This window comes from Protomyctophum bolini (assembly GCF_963924005.1).
Source record: "Protomyctophum bolini genome assembly, chromosome: 22".
In the NCBI taxonomy this organism is placed as follows: domain Eukaryota; kingdom Metazoa; phylum Chordata; class Actinopteri; order Myctophiformes; family Myctophidae; genus Protomyctophum; species Protomyctophum bolini.
The window spans coordinates 6,352,772-6,372,533 of record NC_137883.1 but is presented as its reverse complement, the minus strand read 5'-3'; the positions used below and the strand labels follow the sequence as shown (position 1 = coordinate 6,372,533).

General features: G+C 44.0%; 2 protein-coding genes across 2 annotated transcripts in view; both read right to left on the bottom strand.

Moving 5' to 3' along the window:
- Nucleotides 1-19,762, bottom strand: part of LOC308310283 (leucine-rich repeat transmembrane neuronal protein 4-like) — a 178,629-nt gene that overhangs the window by 95,613 nt on the left and 63,254 nt on the right. The window contains exon 3 of the mRNA XM_080756558.1: nt 8,327-8,422. Coding sequence (XP_080612684.1) covers nt 8,327-8,422 — 96 coding nt within the window. The remainder of the gene's footprint in view (nt 1-8,326; nt 8,423-19,762) is intronic.
- On the bottom strand, nt 126-2,834 carry LOC308310390 (coiled-coil domain-containing protein 39-like; the record flags this gene model as incomplete). The annotated part of the gene is made up of 1 exon (XM_080756734.1): nt 126-2,834. The coding sequence occupies one exon, from the start codon at nt 2,832-2,834 to the stop codon at nt 126-128; it is 2,709 nt and encodes a 902-aa protein (XP_080612860.1).

Below are 19,762 nucleotides of genomic sequence, written 5' to 3'. Positions count from 1 at the left end.
TCAACTGTACCTTGCTAGCGGAGTATTGTCGTTGTAATGTGTTTTGTTTCCGTTTGTTTCCGTTTTCAGCCAGTGGGATCACAGAGAGGCACAGCCCCAGGTCCATTGGCCTCGCCTGTGGAGGATCACATGACGGATGTCATGGGAGTTCTGCTGGCTGAAGATATGGTAGACATCAGAGAGACGGAGCTGCGGGCAGAGCCGGTCCTAGAGCCTCGGCTGGACGCAGCTGCCGATGGAAGGGGCAGTTTGGCCTGGAGAAAGTACATCTGCAGCGCCAACTTAAGATCTGGATATTCATCCATGACTTCCAGCAGCAAGTTGTTGACCGTCTTGTTGAAGTCTCTGAGCTCACCCAGGCTAATGTCTCGTTCTGTAAACGTCTCCTCTCTGGTCATATTGGATGAGCGGATCTCTTTGATCAGCCTGGAGCACTGTTTTGTGACCCGGACGAGTTTCTCATTCTGAGAGGCCAGCCCTTTTTTCAGGTTGGCAACTTCTCTCTCCGCCTGCTCCATCTGTTCATTCTGCACGTAAACTTTGCTTTGCAGGAGACTGCCAGGATTGCCCATGTGCTGTATGTCTTCCTGCAGCTCTTTGATGTGTCTTTTCTTGCGTTTTACCTTCTCCATAGCCGCTCTCTCCTGCTCCTCCAACTTCAGCTTGTTCTGGTTTTCTGCCCTACACTCAGTCGCACTAGTGAAAGATTTGCGGTACCTGGAGTTACAGCTGTTTGCGAGGTGCAGCAAGTTCTGAAACGCTCTCATCTCCATTTCCTTCTTGCGGATTTCCCTGTCCAGGCTGTCTCCCTTTCGCTTGAGCTCCTCTGTCTCCTGCGCAGCCTTCAGTTTATAGTAAGCCTCTGACCTCTCTTCTCCTTCTGGAGTGTACATAGAAAAAGTCAGGATCTCGTAGCGTTTCATCATCAAGTCAATCTTAGACTGTGTCTCATTCACCTTCATGCAGACCATCTGCCTCTCCTGCTCGTTAGTCTTGACCTGCTTGCTGAGCATCTCCCTGTGGTCCCTGATCTCCTTCTCCCTCTCCTTCATGAGCATTCGCATCTTCTTCCCCCTCGTCTCCTGAGACAGCACTCCGTCTTCGTTTTCGTAGAGCAGAGCTCTCAGCTGCTTGATTTGCAAACCCAGGATTTTGAAGTCCACAATGCTGTCCTGTTTCTTACGTTGGATGCCCCCCACCTCCTTGTCCCTTTTATCAATGTAATGTCGGAGCTCCTCTACCGTAGTGTTGAGATCTCTCGTCTCTGCTCCCGTCTTCTCTAATACTCTCCTCATGCGGAGGATGCCGGACTCCAGTTGTATAAGTTCAGGCTTCAGCATGTTGGACGTTTGGTTACTTTTGTCGACGGCATCAGCCAGCTCAGTTGTCTTCTTCACCAAAATCAACTCTTCCTTGCTCTTCTCTTCTTCCTGCCGAGCAAATTTCCTCTGCAGCTGCTGGATCTGGAAGTCCTGCTTGTAGATGGCGGTCTCGTGCTGTAGGAGGTCTTGGTCCAGTTTGCCGAGATCGCTCTCCAGGCCCGAAAGTGCCGACCTGTTCGCTATCAGCAGGGCAACCATGTCTTTCTCCTTCACCCTTAGAGTGTGCAGGTCATCTTGAGCACAGGACAGCGCCTCCACATGGCGTTCTATCTGGATCTCCAATGCATACAAGTTCTCCTGATCATCTTTGAGGAGTTGGTCCATCTGGGCAGCCAGCTCCTCCATGCTGAGGACCGTTTCCCTTAATATCATCAGTTTTGCCCCCAGTGCAGCATTTTGGAGCCTGGCCTCTTTTAGCTTGCTAGTTTTGTCCTGGATGATTTCACTTTCGCTGGTTATCTGCAACCTCATTGACTCCACGTCCGTGGAAGTTCTGCTCACTGAGGGCTTAAGAGCCTCCAATGTGACTTTCACACTAGCACATTTTGTCTCTTGCTCTCTGTATTGTCGTTCCACTTTTTCCATCTGATGGCTGGCCGCGATTATCTTCCTCTGAAGTTCGTTGTTGTCCTCGATCTGGTTCTCCAGAAGAGTCGTCTTCTCTTTAACTGTATAGCTCTTCACCCCAATCTGTTGGTTGACTTGAGCGAGTTGCAGTGAACACTGCTGCGTCTCGTCATCTCGCTTCCTCATCTGTCCAATGGTGTTTTCCCACTCACCGATTAGTTCCTGCCTCTCCAGGTGAGCCTGTCGGAAATGCTCGGCAGAGTTGTCGAAACTGACTTGCGCCGACATCGTCTCGGTCACCGCATTGTCCAGCGTTTTATGCTTTTTAATAGCTTCCAGTGACTTGTTCTCTAAAGCCGCAGTGAGAAACCTGATCCTGCTCTCATCTTGCTGGGCGTACTTGACGATGGCCATGGTGTCCTCGCGTTTGCGCGCAGAGTCGTCCAGCCAGGCCTCCAGGGTCTCCTGGTCCCAGTTCAGCTGCTTACGGAGCTCCTCTAGTTTCTGGTTGGACTTGAAGATGTCGTTCTCTTCGGACTGTTTCTTCTCCCTTAAAAAGTTCACCTCAACCTGTAGCTGTCCCATCTCCTGACGCAGGTGCCCCGCCTCCTTTTCTGCAATGGCTCTGATGTGCCTCTCCGAGTCTGTCCCTCTGTGTCGAGCCATGCGGAGAGCCTGAGTTTGTGACAGCGCTTGATCCAAGTTCTTCGAATGTTCAGACATGGCTTCTATCTTGTCCTTCCATCCTCGAAGTTTATAGTCCAACTGTATACTTAACTTTTCCTTCATTTGAATCTCATCTTCCAAAGCTTGGTTCTCAGCATTTAGAATGGGCAGGGCAAAGCCCTCAGCCCAGCCTACCTCAGCACGAACTGTGTTCAACATCTTCCTACACCGTTGAAATACATTTACACAATTCCCTCACTCTCTTTCTCCGGCACTCACTCAGGCTCGATCACTCTCTCTCGCTGTGTCACTCGATCTCTTTCAATATATCTCGATCTCCGTCCTTTCAAACTACACTGGCTAAGACATCACACACACAGCACAAACTGTTGCTGAACAATGCCCATTTGTGCAGGCAAGTCCTGGATTTGTATTGTATGCCCACAGCTTGAGTTTAATAATAATCTTTATTGTCCCGACCCGAAGGATATTCGTCTTCACAGTCTGTTCAAACATCCACATCAAAAACAACACAGAGCACATAACACACAAGACAATACAAAAACACGAGGTCCCCACAGTATACAGAACCATCCTATGGGCGGCGCAGTTTGTTTAATACCGATCTACAAGCTCACAATATTAAATATGAAGGTATTTAAGTTCAAGACTTGCCTATGTGTTTTTCAGAATGGACAAAATTTGTATAATTTTTCAATACAGAATGAGATCATATCGACATCGGAAATACCGGTTATCAACCCATAACAGAAATGAATTATATCGGACATCGATATCGCCCAAAGTACAAACTGCTTTCCATATACTGTACTCTGGAACATCATAAGCAAAAAGAGCTCAACATTAAGAAAGGCACATTATAGACGTTCCACTCCACTCTTCTTCACTAACTCTGTGTATCGTTGGAGAATAGCGAACTGATTCAACTGAGAAAATGCCCTCTGGCAGGGCATCCTGTATTCTGAACTCAAAAGAAAAGTTTTTCAATCTGCAGTTTCATACAGATTAATCGTAATAGAATCTTTAGACTATAGTACACTGTATGTCTACAGTATGTGCTTATGCATGCATTATGTTCAGTGATTTTGCATGGGTGCATATGTATACAAAACAGTATATTGGCTGTGTGTGTGTGTGTGCGCGTGTGCGCACGCGTGTGAGGTTGTGTGTGTATTATGTGAACGATGTACTGTTGAGAGAGACAAATCGAAAGCACCAGCCAACAGAAAATGTAATCAATGCATGAGATAATTGTCTACATTCATGCAGGTGTATCATTTACGATAGTGCTATAGAGCGTCGCAGGTCCCAGGAAATTATTCTCTGTTCATTTTCCTCAGACATTTCAAAAAATATTTATTTAAAGAGTTTAAAGTTTACGTCGCAGACAAAGCCAACTCTTGTCGTGACAAATCATGACAACAAACACTTTTGTTGTTGTTTTTCTTCTTTGTAATTATTCGTTTGGTCAAAAATATTGTGTTTGTTGTCATGAGTTCGACACGACTCGAGTTGGCTTTGTCCGCGGCGTGACCGTCTTTGAATAAATACCCTTTGAAATGCATTGGGAATCATTCCCTGGGCCTGGCGTCGTCATGAAAGGGGCCGGGACTCTATTATAGGACTGGCTTAGTTTAAGTTTAAGTTAAAGTGACATTCAGCACAGTACATTATACTGAGTAGAACACAGTGGGCCGAGTTGGACTTCAACAACTCAGATTATCACTCCCTGACATCGCCGTATACCATAATACACCGTTAGGGTGAGAGATTCATCAAAAGCCGTGTTCAGGTCATTTTGTTTTCTACTAAGTGGGTGTCATCCATGCATCATGCCAGGCTGGAGGGTCCAGATCAGGTATATATGCTACAGCAGCACAGCAGATCGATGTGAACCAGCTTCCAAGCAGAGAGTAGCACATCTTTAATTATTGAGAAGTGGTGTAATGTTTTTACTCAAGTTGCAACAATCCACAGAGAGAGTGACACACTCAGTGTTTGCGCGCACACACGCGCGCACCTGCGTGTGCGCGCACACACACACACACACACACACACACACACACACACACACAGGTACGAAACCTGGACAAACTCCTGGACACACACCGGATCACTGCATTATCGGCTTATATAAAACACAAATAAGTATAGACTTAAAGTATAGCCATAGGTCAGGATGTTAGATCAGCCCCAAATACATTGTTTTGAAGAACATAGCAGTTCTTGGGAGGCAGACCGTTGCTGCAGGAACTCGCCGTGCCGAGGAGAGACACATCTCTTCAGCTGCAGGCGGAGAGAGACGGGAGAGGAAACCTGCGTTGAAGCAGCCCCCACTCCTGTGCCAGACAGTCCCCTCTCGTTTTGTCTGCGCCGACTGCACTAACCCATTCTGACCCGAGATCAGATTCTAAAAAATGTCTTCTACATCCTGACAGTTTTCCATTCTGACCCGAGATCAGATTCTGAAAAATGTCTTCTACATCCTGACAGTTTTCCATTCTGACCCGAGATCAGATTCTGAAAAATGTCTTCTACATCCTGACAGTTTTCCATTCTGACCCGAGATCAGATTCTAAAAAATGTCTTCTACATCCTGACAGTTTTCCATTCTGACCCGAGATCAGATTCTAAAAAAATGTCTTCTACGTCAGTCGTTCTTCGATCTTTCAAAAATAGCAGACCTACAAGCTCATGGCGCGCCACTCGGTGGCGCGCCATGAGCTTGTAGATCTGCTATTTTTAAATAGCTAAAGCATAACATAGCGCTAAGACCAAAATGGGTTCCTGCCCAGAATGGGTTAAAGACTGCCACTCCGGAGCGGGGCTGTCCATGCACAGCCGCCACCGCCGCTGTAAGAAAACCTGACCCACTCAGGTGCAACCCATCATCATCACCGACGGCCTATATGACTGACTATATACTTAACCCATTTAGGCCCGACATCGACATTTAAAAAAAATGTCTTGACAGTTTTCTGAAAGATGTTTCTGTATCAGTGGTTCTCAATGTTTCATGTCAAGAACCCCAAAAATGATATGTAATTGGCCGCTGACCCCCCCCCCCCCCCCCCCCCCATCTGAAAATATGTCGTTCCAGGAACCCCTCAGAAGCAAACATTTGAGTTAAAAAAAACCTTGGTTCTGAAAGAATATATATTCAAAGATTTGTGCCACATTTTCATGATTTTTCCAAAATAGCAGACCTATCTGCTATTTTTCAATAGCTAAATTATAACAATGTTTAAAACACCAAAAGGGGTTCCCGCCCCCAAAATGGGTTAAAGCATTTTCTCAAGTGCAGTACTCATGCAAGCAAATGTACTTCATTTTACCGTGCACCAATGGGTTTAAGACCAATATTTTCGGGGGCAGGCAGATTGGTGTGAGGCATGCGCAGCAGACAGGCCATTTGACATTTTCCAAAGGGCGAAGGGGCGTGTTTTTCTCCACCCGGTATGCGTTTGATGTTTTGGGGACATGCCGTGCACCGATATGGGAGGAGAGGTGCAGCAGGGGTGTGTGTGTGTGTGTGTGTGTCGAGTGTCTTCCTTGGCCTATACTGGGGGCGTGCACAAAAAGTGTGGCACAGAATCACAGATTGGTTCAAACGCAGGGCATAAAATATATAATCTCAGCCCCTGGCGTATGGCCTGGTGGAGATGGATAAGAGAGAGAGAGAGAGAGAGAGAGAGAGAGAGAGAGAGAGAGAGAGAGAGAGGACAGCTAACCAGCTTCCCACATACATTGCGGTATGACATCTCCATCAGGGAATCGTTTTAAGAAGTAAAAAGGACACACACACACACACACACACACACTTTGAGCAAGACACTAAACCCCTAACTGCTAGGGCTACACACACACACACACACACACACACACACTTTGAGCAAGACACTAAACCCCTAACTACTAGGGCTATAAAATGAGTAAAGGCTCCCTCCAGGAACTGTTATTCCTGTTTTTCACCGTAATGGACCGTTTGTCAGCAGGCAATTTGACATGTAAACACAACTGAAGGTGATAACAATTAGAGAGCCACACACACACACACACACAGAGATATCTATTTACGCGCCTCGTACACACGCATTTTCGCTCATTTTCAGGTGGAAAAGTGGCTTTCACTTTCCCTCTCCACACGCATGAGCAAACTGACACATAGGCAATTAACCAGGATAAGGCGCCGATACTGTGATACAGCATATTTATTAGGCCTAGTAAAAGTATTATTATTTTGCTCCAGCCCCCCCAGCACCCCTACTTCCCTCAGCCATATACACACACACACACACACACACACACACACACACACACACACACACTGGACATTGGAAAAAACAATATACTAACTTTTGGCCGGAGCATGATCAAACAGGAACAATTAAATCTTCAGAGTGTTTCTGTATTTGGAAGAAGGATGTTATCACCTCCCTGGTTCTCTCCAAACAAGTCAGCTGGATTTAGTTGGATTATATTTATAGCTGATAATTGCCGGAAGTAATAAGCTCCGTCGCAAGTAAGTGTCACATTTGCCCGAGCCTGAACAAAGCCATAGTTTGAGGAGCCAAGACATTTGGCGCGTCAAATTCCCTTAATTGCATTTTTTTCTGTGACAAATCTGAACAATTCAGTTCAGTGTGGGTAAACATTGTGGCGTATTCTTAACACACACACACACACACACACACACACACACACACACACACACACACACACACACACACACACACACACACAATAGACCCAAACACTGATCAGAATTAGGTTACATTATATGGTCCAACCAGATATAACTGCTGCACATGCTTAACACAAAAGAAGAAAAAATATATATATAGCACATTGATGACATACTATTACTTGACACACACACACACACACACACACACACGGCCTCCGCCAGGCATGGTATGTTATTGTGGGCCAGCAGTGTTCGGAATTCAGTCATTATAGAGGTGAGTGGAATCGCTGCGTTCATGATTCGAGACATTTTGTTCAAAATGGACCACTCTGAAGTGGTGGTGGTGCATAACAGGCCGATGTGAAGAATTCTGCTATGGCATCCAGGGAGTGTGTGTGTGTGCGTGCACAGTTTCAGTGTGTGCGCACGGAGATTAGCTGTCCACAAACAGACGGACGGACACACGGAGGGAGTCGGGACGGACAGACAGGGTGCTAAACACTGCCTCGGCCACGCCTTTGGCCTGGTGGAGACAATTAGGTTTTATTTTCCGCATTGCAATTCATTGTTGAGTTTCAGGCTTGACATTTTCACTGCTCATTCGGGCGCATGCACCTCTACGCAAGGGGTTGAAATGTTCGCAGGAAAGGAAAGGAAAGGAAAGGAAAGAAAGGAAAACTGTAGAATTCCAGTCTCGTGGTTTTCCCTGGCTGTTTCCTTGGTAAAAGGTGCGCTCAGAATCCGAGTCAGAGTAATGGCGAAGCTCACCTTTAATATAATATTCTCTAAACTTTCCTCACAAACACAGAAAGCCACTTTAGAGGTGCAAAGATATGCTCTCTATGCCCCTCTGTGCTCATAATATTACGTCCCTTGTCCCTACCTGACTCTCCCTATTCAATGTACTGTATCTGCGAAGTTTTGCTCATTTACTGGGACTTACTTTTCTCCTGGCTTATTAAATTGGCGATCAATTTGCGAAGAAATAAATGGTATGACTCACCAATCTTCCTGACGACTTGTCCATGAAAAATGAGCGGCGCAGATGAGTAGATGATAGAATTGATAACACAGCTGTATCTGGTCTTGTCTCGGGTGGCTGAAATGAAATGAAATGAAATTATGATTTCAGTGACCGCATCTGTCATTCAATGTCAGGTTATTCTTAGATAGACCACCCCGTAATGAATTATTCCAGTTATGGAGGATCTTTAGCACTTTATTAAAAATGAAATAAAAGGGGAGAGGTGTGCATACTGTATCATTGCGTAGAGGCCCATCAATGTGTGTTGATCAGGTGCTGCTTTCATGATTTTTTGTGTAACACAGGCCACTCCGCAAATGTCGGCCGTCAATTATAGGCGATCGGTATGGAATATCAAAACTCGTGTTCATCACATGACTCCATATACAGGGTAGATACAGTAATGTCATGTGCAATGATTTCTGTGAGTGTTGGACAATAGCTGTAGGCGGAGTAGCGTAAAAGGTTTTATGGCCAGTATAATACAATGAACATTCCCTCCATGTAGTGGCAACTTGACTTGACCAGCTGGCCTGCAGGGCTCCACTCTTACTGGATGTATACTCCTATACACCAGCAGTGTTGTTTTCGTCGACCTTTTTTCACTGACTGGAAACTAAATGAAAACTAAGCTACGATGACTAAAACTGAGACTAAATATACTGACAATTTCCCTAACCCTAACACAATGAACAAATAGAAACTCGACTAAAATGTTAGGAAGGGACTAGCGGACAAGAATTAAGATCCAGTGTACTGCAAGTCATTTTCCACTTGGTTGCATGCTGAAAATAGCCGATCTACAAGCTCTCAGCAAGTGTAAAAACATCAAGGCCCACTAAAAATACATTTTAGTCGACTAAATCAACTGTAGATTTAGTCGACTAAAATCTTATATTTAGTCGACTAAAAGTAGACTAACACTAAAACATTCCAGGTGACTAAAATGTGACTGAAACTAAATGAAAACTATTGAAGAGACTATGACTAAAACAACAATGTGCTGTGCACTGTACTCCAGTCCTACATGCACAACGCATACATGCAATATATTGTGACACAATCTCTAACCGTTGTTCAACAGGTTACTTACAGTGTCGCATGTTTTCTCAACCCACTAATGTACAAACGTGTGCGCGCGCGCGCGCGCGTGCGTGTGTGTGTGTGTGTATTATTTATTCATATATTTATACCGTGTAATTTAGAAATTCAGATCCAGTCAGTTTTACCCAGCTGATGGCTGCTCAGATGGTAATGATGATCGCTGTATGGACACCGAGATTGAGGTGAACCAGTGACCTTCTGATTACCAGGTGTTCTCTCTATACCCACCAAACATAGGCCTATAGCACATTACATGTACCAGCTTGCACCATCTTAAAAAACAGCAATGGCTACAGATGTACGATGCAAACATTTAGTTCTGTAACATATGCACAATTATCACTAAACAAAAAGCTGAAGTAAGCAAGAAACATGACAAGCCGTGCCTACCATTAGCAACCAACAAACAATCCCCCCATGCTGTAAACCGGTGTCAGCTTGTCAGGACCCAAACATTGGTGTCTTCCTATCTGCCCGTCTAGAAAGTGCTGTGACCATTTGCAGACCGTGGCCGTCTTGCCATCAGAGTTTGGAAGCACTCGTTTTCAGTAAAGACATGTCCTGCTGCCTCCTGCATTATGTGCAAATTCAAAACAGGTGGTACGCAGGGCAGTTGAGTGATATCTAACGAGCACTTCCAAACTGCAACACATAGAAAAAGAATCACCTGCAAGGACACAAAGTAGCTCATAACATGTCTACAGTGGATTTTTATGAAACAAACACTTTGAGGATAGAAAGTAACATAACATGTCTACAGTGGATTTTTATGAAACAAACACTTTGAGGATAGAAAGAGAATAATTCAAGCTTTCCGTACAGCTGCTATGTTGGTGTGTTTGACGTTGTGTAATACAATCAGATATGACTTTTTGGATGAATGGGCTGTCTATGGGACGTTGCACTGTGTTAGCACCTTGCCATTAACTTCAGCGGTCCAGGCACCTTGGCTGGTAATCCAGTCTGGGGGCTCGACTCCCGATCCCGACAGCTTTTACTGCATGTCTCCTCCCCCCACCCCCCACCACCACGATCTCTCTCCCCATTTCCTGTCAGTCTACGGTCTGTCCCTCCATAAAAATAAAATAAATAAAGGCGAAAGCCACAAAACATAAAAATAAAAAGATGGCCGCGGTCTGCATATGGTCCATTGCTCCTGATATCGCCACTCACAGGTGATGGCCTGCCTACAGTACCTCTGGTGGTGGCTATACACACACACACACACACACACACACACACACACCAGCCTACTGTTTTACGGGTACACGATAACTTGTCTTCTTCTTCAAGCTTAATCTCTGTAGACAACAATAAATCAGTAAACCACCCTACCAAAATACATTAAAAAAAAAAGAGTGCAGATCTCTGCCAGACCCGGTTTCCCAAGTAGGGCCCACAAACTTTGGATGTCTATCATAGCCAATTGTAATGACATTATTGACATGTACGCATAATCACAGAACAGAACTCCCAAACCGCCCCCCACCCTCAGGTCCTCCACTGCTGGCCTGCTCTGTGAAAAAGACACGACGAAGCAGCTTTCTGCCTCTACGGGCCGACAGGCTGGAATAAACTCCCATTTCAGCTTAGACAGACATATTTAAAACACAGTTAAGACCCACCTCTTTACTCTTGCTTTTAGTTGAGTTTTTAAAGCTGTGTGTTCTTTCTTATCCATGCTCACTGCCTGATTTGCTGTTTTTACGATCTTTGCTATTGTTTTACCGTCTTAATAATGTCACTGTGTCTTGCTTGTTTTGACGCTATTTTACGTTTGTGTTTTTCTCCTTTTGCCCTGTAAAGCTGCATTCTATGACATGAAAAGTGCTATAGAAAAAGTGTATTATTATTTTTATTGTTATTACATCGTGATCACATGACACCAGTGACCAGAGGCATAATGCACTGCATACCGATGTGAAATACCTGAACTAACGGGTATCAGTTCCGATGTCAGAACAGAACAATCTACATTATGCACAGCGATGAGCAGCTTGTAGAACAGAATGTGTCCCGATGGAATTGACGGAATTGTGCACGGGCAGTTGCAGAAACAAAAAAAAAAGGACCCATGCTTTGTCTATTCCCATGATGCAATGAGCTGCAAGACATGGCACTCTGAAACGCGATAACTTCAAAGAGAGAACACACACACAATGCGACACTTAAAACACAGAATACACTTGTATTTACACACACTTATCCATCTCTTTCAGAACATAAACGGATTGTTTACAAGCAAAAACATTTGCATGCGTGACACTCAGCCAACCCGACCGTTCTCAGCTCCAATTTCCAAGAGAACAATGTTCGCGCCAATTGCAAAGACTAGATGTTTGTACAGGTTGACACTGGAATTAAAGAAATGTGTGTGTCATGTGTGTCATAAAAATGCTATTTCTCCATTCAGCTTCCGTGGGTCCGCCATGACACCTGCAACCCACTAGACTGACACAGCCCTGGGTGGGGAATGCGGCCTGGAGGTATATGTGTGCTTCAGTCCGCAGTTGCATGGATATGTAACTTTCGCTGGATTCTTGCATCTACACTCTACAGCAATCGCTGCTTTAGATAAATTAGATCACTGTCCGACAGGCATTAGTTGGACACCCTACCCCAAACCCTAACGTCACAGGGAAGCCACGGGTCACACACACACACACACACACACACACACACTGATCACATCGTGAAGATTACAATTCCCAAGCAGTCACTGCCACCCTTAGTTGCTATACTGTAGAGTGGGCGCCTGAGTATCAGAAGGTTCACGGTTCGATATCAAAGTGTAGCAGTGTGGCTCAGAGCCTCAGCCTGATGACCTCAAAAAGTACAACATATCCCCCGGTCCATAGGGATTATCCCTTTGGTCTAGTGGTTCTAGATGTTGGACTTTCACGTGGGAGGCCCGAGTTCGAATCCCTGGCGTTAGAAAAGCGCTTTTGAGCAAGACACTAGACCCCTAACTGCTATAAAATGAGTAAAGGCTCCCTCCAGGCGGATCTTATTGGTCCACTTTGACAGCAGGCAATTTGACATGTAAACACAACTGAAGGTGATAACAATTAAGAGAGCCAGCGTGAAGTTAAACGAGTTATTTGTTCGCGCCGGGCAGACACATAATAACGCTTATAATGAAACACTCGCAAATTAGCGGTATTCCGTTCCATCAAAATAATATGTCTAACCAAACCACATTCATGTGGCTTTAACTCTTATGTCACGTAACCATGGCAACGAGGTGGACTATTGTACACTTTCAACTAAGGCATTGTACTCAAAATGCACCTATTTGACAAAAATGGTCTATGGTGCAGATGAAATCAATGTAGCATATAATACAGGTTTTCCCAGAAAAGTGTTTTTTTTTTACTAAGATGAATCAATCTCAGTTTGCCTACACAATAGAATATGAACAGAAGTAGGAGCTAATGGAGCACAGCAGCAAGCTGTTTTTACACAATAGTTTTGTGGCAAACCTTGCTTTTCACCACCTTGCTTTTGTACTCCCAGAACCCCACCTCACCCCTGCACATTGTGATAGGCTGGAATGGCATTGGGTTGACGACAGAGTACAGCAACGTGCAATGGGGCCTGGTCTACAAGATTTGCTATACACCAAGATACCCATGCATTTGTCAAAATACTTCCATAATCACAACACCAGAGGGAGTTCAACAAACCACGTGCAACCCAGATTCGTCTCAAACAAGGGGTTTAAATTCATTTTGCTCCTATCCCACTAAAATGTGGAACGCCCTACCAACAGTCATTAAGAAATGTGAATCCGTAGACTCCTTCAAAACCGCTCTCAAAGAGCAGTTATACGGGCGGCTGCAATTAAAAACTGGCCCCTGTAAAAAAGTGTAAGTCCCCCCCTCCCCTTACTTTTCCATAGTGTACGCGTTCTCATTTGTGTATATTTGTACGTCTTTAAAGGACAACTCTGTATTTCTTTCAACCAAGGTTCAATGTTTTAGGGTGTTACTTAAAGAAAGTAAAAGATGAGTTTTAAATGTTTTTAATTTGATGCATCAAAATCTAGCACGCTTACAACACCCCACATTGTGACTGGTGGTAGAGCAACTATTTTCAAGTATTCTTGAAAAAGAATTGTGAAAGAATTTGAATATATTTTTTTAAACATTTTTAACAACACAAATCTTGTATCCCTGGCACAAAATATTCTGGCTAAATATATACATTTGGGGGTCCTTGAAATGAGGTTTGAGAACCACTATATTTACAGCATAATGATCTAAGATCCATGGGGTCACACTGTTGCCTATATAGTATATACTGTACAGTATATACTCCCTCATGTGAATGGATGTATTTCTACACATCGCGTATAGGAAAAAGATTAAACTCTAGATGTGGGCGTGCGAGACGAGCACGAACGCCCGCCGGTTGCCGCAACGGCTGTCAGACTGCCCGGTCTGCCCTATCTGAACGCTCGCATCTCATTGGAAATGAATTACTAGGCGCGTCAGGCACTTCCTGTGTGAAAGGACCTTAAGGAAGCAATTTAATTATTTCAACATGCTGAACCGTGATGCACTATACGCTAGATTAGTCCACCCCTTTGAGATGTATTTTATTTGGCCGTGACTGTGGGTGTCACATTATTTGAACGGTGTTTTTCACAGTGGGACCCTATTCATCTTCTTTTTCGTTGCCGTGAGAGCATCTCTCCTTCAAAACCCACTAGAGTATACAAATCAGAATCAACAGAATAAACTTTATTATTCATCACGTCACAGGTTTCCAGGTGTAAAATTGCAGGTGAAAATTTGTTTTAGTGCAAGCTCCATCGTTTTGTTATTTCCATTAAAGAGAAAGGAAAGAAGAAGGGGGGCGCAAGGGGATAAAATAAAATTAAAAATTACATATTTACAAATCTATCTGGCGCGGTAACTGAAGGGAATAGACTTTGACACAGCAGGGCAATAAACAATGGTGTATATATACACAGTGTACTTACATATTTTGTACTGATTGCTCGTAAGCCAATTTTCGGGATTAGCAATGAAGATATCTTGTAAAGGGCTTTTCTGTCTGAAACTGTGTGTGTTCATGTCCTGGTTTGACATCATGGGGGAGGGAGCACTCTAATAATTATACAGCCGGACGAAAGATAGCTTGAGAGCATGAAGTAAATCCTCTCAAATGTGATACCGTATGTATGCGAGTGGCAGTTATAGCTGCTACTTTAGAGCAATGGTTTTCAAGGCACACCTGTATTCATAGCGAAATTGCCAATGTAGAAGCTCATAACGTATCGTGATGCGCAGTGCGTTATGACTGAGCTTTTTCACTATTTTTAAAGATGTGTGAAAGCATAAAAAAAAAAAAAACGTAAAAAATGTCATGTTTGGCTATAATGACATGCCCAAAGTAGGTTTGAAAGAGGTTAAAATATGTATTTTAGGATATAGAATTTGCTTCCGTTAATGGGGTAATAACAAAGTACTGTTATTGCAAATAAAAAATAATTAATAACTTTTTGTACAAATGTGTGATTTCAATTTGTCACAAAATCCACAGGCACACACCTGGAGCTCCCATACAGTAAACCCCCGTCACCCTGGCCTGGCCTGTGCTGCACTTTCGTGTTTGCTTGCTATGACTGCAATGTCTGTCTTCTCTGTCTTTTCCTTCCGAGTTGGAGAACGACAAATTAGCAATCACAGTGTTCCGGCTTCCAAGTATAAGCCGCGTCTTCCGGTGACACTTCAGAGACTGCACAGGGGGGGGGGGGGGGGGGGGGGGGGGGGGGGGGCGTGTATAGTCAATCCGTCGGCCCAGATGACAGCAACATCCCTGCCACCCTATGTGTGCATCTGATTCTGTAAAAGGAGAGCGGCCACTTTCAACTGCTCTAACCACGGCCCTCTTTCAAGCGCTTGTTCCTATAGTCTTGCGACAGCAGACAAGATAAGGGCCGCATTGATTTCTCGCCCCGTGTGACATTGCCTGAAAGGAGAACCCTGTCGTCATATAATAATAAGGTTTTGTTCCTCGACGTGCTGCTGTTTGGACGGATCCCAGGCCAGCAGGAGGGGGCATATAGGCTATAAATGACTAATATGACATACACTCTATGGGCTGAACTGACCCCCATATCTTGACTTTATACGCTCATTCCCCAACCCTTCCAGGCAGACAGATGTCCAAGCTGTAGACAGAGAGTGCTCTGCAAAGAGGCACAACTCCTGCGTACAGTGGTGCTCAGTGCAGGCATATATATATACGGAGACATTGCAGAAGCAATGTATCCATATGTTATTCAGATAGCACCCGGTCCATTTTTCTCTATCATTTGATTTCTTTAATGAAATATGTCCACTCTATAGTCTATACGTCCTTATCTGTTTGTTTGTTTTTTGCAATACCCTTTTCAATCACACCGAGCATGTTCCACATATCTCCTTTGTAGAAAGCATACACATACACCTTTTCAATTGCATTCCCCATGGCTTGCCGACATGAAAGCCGTTAACCCATTTTGGGTGGGAACCCCTTTTGGGGCGTTAGAATTATGTTATGCTTTAGCTATTGAAAAATAGCAGACCTACAAGCTTACGAGCTTGTAGGTCTGCTATTTTTTGAAAAATCTGAGAATCTGATCTCAGGTCAAAATGGGTTAATCTGGATAACCACATTATTCTATATGAACAGAGAGGTGGTTAAGATGCAATTTATTTACCCCGACTTTGAGGAGATTACAACAACCCGCAGTCAAGCAGAAACATGACAATTTCATGGAATACATCTTTGCAATAAGCAACTGCTGCAATGTTGTGTTATTGGGCCTGTCGTCGTTACCATAAGGGAATGATGAAATTGAAAATAATTTATTGTCCATCAGCACAGCTGCTGTTATGCATTTCAATACCGTTACACAAAGGAATCAATTAAAAAGGAGAAATTAGATGTTGGAAATTACAGTGCCTCACAAGGCATTAATTTGCTCTATGTGTTGTTGCAAATATGGCAGACATTTCCCCACACGGGTCAATGTTCATGATTTCTATACGTCATAGCCCCATTCATAATTCATAATAATTTATGAGAGGACAACCTTTAGAAGTTGTCACCGTTGGATTCAGGGTGTGACAAAAAGGAGGGGTTGGGGACATGTTCTTACTTCATCGTATGATAAATAACCGATTTAAAAGCTCACGTGTTGTTGATGTGCCATTTTAGCAATTTAGTGTATTGACTTACAACTTTTTTGGGGACGTTTTGAAAATGTCCCCAACATATTAATGGTGGGGGCCAATGTCATAATGTGGTTTAGCATATATTTTACATTTAAAAAACAATTATACTCAGTCTGACCAGAAGCGGGGATAAGATACCGGAAATACAAAATAAACTAAAAATAAGTGCCCTTCTGGACACAGGTCTCCACCAGGAGGATAGGTGTGTGTGTGTGTGTGTGTGTGTGATGTTTGGCTAAATGTTTAGGAGTAATATAAACATGTTTTTCTCTGAGGATAGAATTCTGGATGAGCAGGACATTTGCAGCATTTTGTACAAAACGGGCCACTCCTGAAAACGTTGGAAGGCAATCTTAGCCAATCAGTGTAGAATCTGAGAAACAGACTCGTCTGCAGAGATCAGTTGCGCCGATTTGCGTGAGATTTGGATGAATTAGTCGCACAGATTCTTTGTCAATTTCTGCAAAACACATTGTTTATATTATAAACAATGTGTTTTGCAGAAATTGGCCTCATGGTGGCGCTATAACCGGCAGATGTGAAAGATGCAGGGATTTATTTTTCCATGGCCTCTAGGGAGTGCGCATACATAAGTTGTATACAGATCGATGCAGTTATAGGTAAAAACAGGAATTGGCCTGTTATAGCGCCACCGTGAGGCTGATTTGGAAAATAATTTGTGCCATGTGGTCCTCGGCCTATAGTGGAAATGTGCATGTATATTTTCACAGAAATTGCACACTGCGTGAATTGTGGCATTTTGTTCGAAAGGGACCAATCATGTGAGCTTTGGAAGCCAATCTTAGCCAATCAGGATGGAAGATGGGAAATGGTGCAGATCCGTGTTGATCACATGACTATGGAGATAGCGTATACCGAATTGTGTGATGTATGGATAAAATGTGTACGGGAAATAAATGTGTTTCGGCCTCATGGTGGCGCTATAACAGGCCGTTGAGGAATATTTGGGGGCAGAGGGCATCCAGGAAGTGCGTGTGCAAAGTTTGGCATGGATCGGGCCAAACGGTGCCAGAGATTGGTAACGGATGGACGGACGGACGGACGGACACACACACACACACAGAGTGCAAAACACACTCTCTCGCCACGCCTTCGGCCTGGTGGAGACAATGATCCGGATCACTGGTGTGTAGCGGCACCATAGGCTAACGATGTAGCCTGACAGTAGCCTCGCGTTGCGATATTAATATACTGTAACTGTACCACTGCGCTGCACCTCGGGGCATTATGCATATGCAATTAGGGGCGGATGAAGTCTGGCTGCTCCGGGCTATAGACTGACAGCGTGTCATGGGGGTTCAGGCCTTGTCACGACCCCCCATTTCCTGTCAGCCTATACTCAGTCCTATATGCATGAAGGACATAACCAGATGTCCAAAGGCATATGGACTCCCATACCATCCCCCACCAGCACATCCAACACACCTGTTTGGGTTTTTAATGATCTAATAAAAAAAGTGTCCTTTTTCCTTTCGTTGAATATTTTGGACGGTGCTCGGCTTTTTGCTTATATATTCCTCTGGCTGCCGCACACATGTGTGGCGTCAGCTGTTGATTGAGTGCCTAATGGCATGTCCGTGTTATTACGGACTGTATTAACCAATGGGCACTCGCGTGCCTCCGACACTGCCAATTATGTCATTGCAAAGCTGTGTGTCCTGTTGCTATATAATGAGTATGTTTTTTCTTTTTAATATATTTTTTATACCACAATTTCGTAACCCATTTTTCACCCCTGTGTCAATTATCTAATGTGATCCTGGGCTCTACACACCCTCCGCCAACCTAGTCCCCATATATGGGGGACAAAGGGGAGAGCAACGGACTTGAACTCATGCTTCCTTCATGCCTGAGTGTCCAAGTCACTCCTTTACACCTGACAGGGGGGAGTTTCCCTGGTTGGACGTAGCGCGTGGAAGGAACACGTTATTCCAACCAGTTTATAATGAGTATGTTTGATGTTGTCCTTCATTCTTGCCCTGATTAAGGTCGAAACATGTTGGCAGTTGCCTTTTAATTCAATAAAGACGTTCCTAATTTTTTAAACTTTTGTGTGCCCACTGCCAACGGATCCTTCTCTCTTTTTAACCTGTTTGGGTTTGTTCTTCCTTGATGGCAGTGTGCGGTTCTTGTCCCTGTATACGCTGCAGCTACTGCTTAGGTATGGACAGCTAAGTCATTAGAAGTGAGTCAATGTCACTATGCCATCGCTCACTCACAATAACTTAATGGACCGTGTGTCATATCCAAATGCCTCGTAACTCGGGCACGGAGCGATGAACATGGGAACGGTTGATGCGGTTCAAATTATTGCCTCTGGACTGAACATGTCTGAGCATGGTCTGTTTACTAATTAAATGTTCCCAGTCACCAAAATATCCACTACTGTATATACGGGGGGGAATATAGAGCTGGCATTTTTTACAAGACACTTCAGGCCTCTGCCTTTCACCAACATTCTGTTAGTATTTAGAAGCCCAAAGATCAGTTAGGAGATGGTATCGCACATCTGGTTTCTTATAAGTGATTTATAAGACAGAATCTCAAGAAGATGATAGTATTCTGAAATAATGATGATCTTTAGATAGATAGATAGATAGATAGATAGATAGATAGATAGATAGATAGATAGATAGATAGATAGATAGATAGATAGATAGATAGATAGATAGAATGCATACAGTGCCTGATGAATACAGTGAGAGAGAGAGAGAGAGACAGGCAAAATAGAGAGAGGGGGGAAGAAGTGAAGAAAAACAATCAGTAAAATGCCTCAAGTTGGCTTTGAACCAAGGTCAGTTGCATCTCAGGCCTTGTTTATATGCTCTTTCCTCTATAACTCACTGAGCTAGCGGGGCACCTCGCCTGCCCTGCATGTATTTTGATGTATTCTGTGATGATGTACGATCATGATAGGCTTGCCCAGGCACATCTGATTAGTTATGGTGTACACTGTCTCAACCATTAAGCAGTGAGGTCTGAGGAAGAGACTCCCTGCTCGAAACGTTACCGCCGATAAATTAATATAAACCCGTGATGGGAGCATCATTGCGGTGTGCAG